The sequence below is a fragment of the Rhincodon typus genome, chromosome 3 (genome assembly GCF_021869965.1).
Source record: "Rhincodon typus isolate 14 chromosome 3, sRhiTyp1.1, whole genome shotgun sequence".
Classification (NCBI taxonomy): Eukaryota; Metazoa; Chordata; class Chondrichthyes; order Orectolobiformes; family Rhincodontidae; genus Rhincodon; species Rhincodon typus.
The window spans coordinates 122,713,307-122,717,471 of record NC_063334.1 but is presented as its reverse complement, the minus strand read 5'-3'; the positions used below and the strand labels follow the sequence as shown (position 1 = coordinate 122,717,471).

Here is a 4,165-nt window from a genome sequence, read left to right as displayed (position 1 = left end):
ACACAGGCACACAGACATAGATACAGAGAGAGAAAAAGACAACACATACACTCACCGACACACACACAAAGCAACACACACATGCACACCACCCCCCACACAGACACATACACAATGACACACACACACACTCACAGACACACACACCCACAGTAACACACATGCACAGACACATACACACACACAAACACACACCCAGACACACACTCACACACAGAAACAAACACAGACCCGCAGACAGACATATAGACACACACAGACAGACATACAGATACTTATACACACACACAGGCACACACATAGACACACACACGCACAGACAGACACAGATACACACAGACACAGACACACACAAAGACACAGACACACAGGTACACACACACAGACACATGGACAGTGACACAGACAGAGACACACAGACACAGACAGACACGTCAACAGACACACAGATACACACAGACAGACACACAGATTTAGACACACAGACGCAGACAGACACACACAGACACAGAGTGAAGGGAAATACTGCTCCTGTCTGCGCCATTTTATTGAATCCGAATGTAATCTCATTACGCCGTGTCCCGTTGCCTGCAGAACAGACCTAGGTCCCTGCTCCTAAGGAACATATCCAGCTGACGCTCGGTATAAAACAGCGGAATTCGCCAGAGAAAGATATTGCCCTCTCTTCAATCTCCGGACGGCCACTTCCTCCTCTCCTTCCCCGTATCGTCCGGCAGCATCTCAGTGTTAGATTCTCGCCAACACCATCAGTTTTATAAAGATTAAAGATGGAAATGCATTTTTAACACAGGGAGCGAGTCAGAGCGCCCGCTCCTGCTCCAAGGTTATTCTCAATGTACACATCCCAGTGGAGACCGAGACAATGTTCCTGGGTTTGGCTGGGGCGGGGGGATTGTGAGTGTATGTGCGAGAGAGTGTATCTGAGGGCGTGTGTGAGAGAGCATGTGTGTGTGAGAGAGAATGTGTGCGAGAGATTGTGTGTGAGAGAGAATGTGAGAGAGAATGTGAGAGAGGATGTGTGTGAGAGAGAATGTGTGTGCGTGAGAGAATGTGTGTGAGAGAGGATGTGTGAGAGAGGATGTGTGTGTGTGAGAGAATGTGTGTGTGAGAGAGAAGGTGTGTGTGAGAGAGAGAATGTGAGAGAGAATTGGTGAGAGAGAGAATGTGCGTGTGTGTGATAGTGTCTGAGGGCGTGTTTGTTTGTGTGTGTGTATTTGTGTGCATAATGTGAAAAGTGCTTGTGTGAGTTAGTGTGTAGATTGTAAATGAGTCTGTGACTGATTGTGAGTGTAAATGAATGTATCAGTGTGTGAGTATATATGTGAGTGAGTGAGTGTGTTAGAGAGTGTAAGCGTATGTGACTGAGTGTGAGTCAGTGTGTGTGAGAGAGAGACGGCGTGCGCAGGTGGGAAACACGCAGTAAGTACATTGAAGGAGTAACGCTGGGGACAGCGATGACTGTTGGTGTATTTTGGACTGCAGTGTCAACGCTGTTTGGGATTTGCCGGATAGACAGGCGCAAAGATTCAGCATCGGACCCGGGAGGGGGGGGGGGGGGGCGGAGAGAGGGAGAGGGGGACAGACAAAGAGAGAGAGAGACAGAGACAGACAGAGAGAGAGAGAGACAGAGACAGAGAGACAGAGAGAGAGAGGAGGGAGAGAGAAGCAGAGAGCGAGAGAGACGGAGCGACAGAGAGAGAGACAGAGAAAGGCAGAGAGAGGCAGAGGCAGAGTGAGAGAGACGCATACACAGAGGAGAGACGGACAGAGAGAAAGAGAGAGAGACAGAGAGAGACAGAAAGAGACAGGGGGAGGCAGAGACAGAGAGAGACACAGAGAGTGAGACGCATTTACAGAGGAGAAACGGAGAGAGAGACAGAGTCAGAGCCAGGGACAGAGAGCGCGTGGTGGATTAAATCCCTGGGTAGGTTGGAACATTCACTCCTTACCCTACAAACTGTCCCTTCTTTTCAGACAGACAGTAAAACTCCTTTTCAGTTGTGGGGGAGGGGGTCTGGGGGAGCGAAATTAGATTTATCATCCATCTCACACGAAGAGGAGATTCGACACTGAAATGTGTAATGATGTGAAATGAAAGCGGGTTCCTCCCTCTCACAGATGCCAGTCTGAAGGTCTCACTGCAAATATCTTTCTATGGAATAAATACACCACCACCCCCCCCAAAAAAATAGACGGTGGTCTGTAAACGGGAGGGGGGTGGGGAGGAGAGAGCGAGAGAGGGCTTCATCCTGAGTCGCCACCCTCCGGATCACATGAAGTTGGTTGGGGGTGGGGGGGGACAGTAAGGAGGCAGAGACGCGTTATCTGTATAAAAGCAGCGAAGCTGGTGCCCCCCCGGTTTAAAAAGCCGGGATAGAGCGAGGGCAGCTTTTCCTGCAGAGGCTGTGTGCTGTAGGGGGGGGGGGGGTAAATTTCCCGGGGGTGGGGGGGGGGGAAAGGGAGGGGGGGGCGCTTTCTGTGTCTCTGTCTCTGTCTCTCTCTCCATTTCCCTAGCATCTCTCCCCCTCCCTCCTTGTCTCTCTCTCTCTCCCCTCTCCCTGCTCTGCCCAGTTTCTTTGCTCTGTCTGTGTGTGTGTGTTTGTGTGTGTGTGAGGGTTCAGGAGCCTGTGTGTGTATATATATATATATAGTTGGTGTATATGCAGTTTCTGCCTTGCGACATGGTCTGTGAGACGAAGATGGTACCGGATGAGGAAATGCCGGCTTCTAAAGGGGATGCGATCGCCGCTTCCAGCCAAATGTGGTCTCCAGCTCCTCCGCCTCCAGCCCCGGCTCCAGCCGGCCCCGAAGCGGCCCCGGTCCCAGCTCCAGCCCCGTCCCCGTCCCCGTCCCCGGGGGGAGCAGGAGGCGGCGGCCAGCGCCGGGGAAACAAGCCGGAGCCGGTGCTGCTGATCCGGGAGTTCGAGCCCGGCGACCGGCCGAGCGTCCGCCGCATCTTCCGAGAGGGTATTCTGGAGCGGGTCCCTAACACAGCGTTCAGGGGCTTAAAACAACAGCCTGGTACCCTACTGCTTTACTTCTGCTTCACCGGTAAGCGAGATTTGTGCTTCACTCTGAACCTCTGCAATCTCTTTTTACCCCCTCTCCCATCACACATCCCCCCCAATATCTATATATAATGTTCACCTTTTGTAAGGATCAGTGAGGGGCAAACCATATATAGGGTTTATTTTATATATGAGGTTTATTATATAAAGGGTTTATTATATATAAGGTTTATTTTATATACATATATAGGGTTTATTTTATATATAGGGTTTATTTTATATAAGGTTTATTTATATATATAGGGTTTAATATATATAAGGTTTATTTTATATAGGGTTTATTATATAAAGGGCTTATTATATATAAGGTTTATTTTATATACATATATAGGGTTTATTATATAAAGGGTTTATTTTATATAGGTTTATTTTATATACATATATAGGGTTTATTTTATATATAGGGTTTTTAAAATATATAGTTCACTGCAATTTGTACTGTTTAATAGTTTTTTTTAATATCAGAGGGACAAAACCTGGCCATTTTTAATGCCTAGGTTTCAGCCTCTTTAGAGAAACAGCTATGTGTGTGTGTGTGTCTGTGTGTGTGACCGGAGAGTTGCTGCTTGCTGGACGGGCGCTATACTGCAGGCGATGCGCGCCCCCCGGGGCTGCCCTCCCTCCTCCGCCGTTCCCCGCCAGGGCTCCACCGGCGGCTACTACTGGGGACCAGGGTCCGAGAGCACCGTCCCGCTGAGCACTCCATGTTCAGGGTACCACCTGGTTAACCTGACCTGCCGTGCTCCAGTCTACACCCCCTTCCCCAACATGTTTCTATTTACCCCCTTCCCTTTACTGGCATCGTCATTCTAACTCAGTAACCGCACTCATACCGTGTACTCTTAACAAAAGCGTTTGTCCAACTCATCGCTATCCATGTAACCAGACCCTTCCCCATAGTAATTACCCAGACCCTTTCCCATAGTCACTACCCAAACCCTTTCCCATAGACATTACCCAGACCCTTTCCCATAGTCACTACCCAAACCCTTTCCCATAGTCATTACCCAGACCCTTTCCCATAGTCACTACCCAGATCCTTTCCCATACCCATTACCCAGACCCTTCCCCATAGT

At 49.3% G+C, this 4,165-nt stretch overlaps 1 protein-coding gene across 1 annotated transcript in view; it reads left to right on the top strand.

The window, feature by feature from the left end:
* Positions 1-2,702: 2,702 nt before the first annotated feature.
* nat8l (N-acetyltransferase 8-like) overlaps positions 2,703-4,165 on the top strand; it is a 63,063-nt gene continuing 61,600 nt past the window's right edge. The window contains exon 1 of the mRNA XM_048595258.1: positions 2,703-3,072. Within this exon, the coding sequence (XP_048451215.1) occupies positions 2,703-3,072 (370 nt within the window). The remainder of the gene's footprint in view (positions 3,073-4,165) is intronic.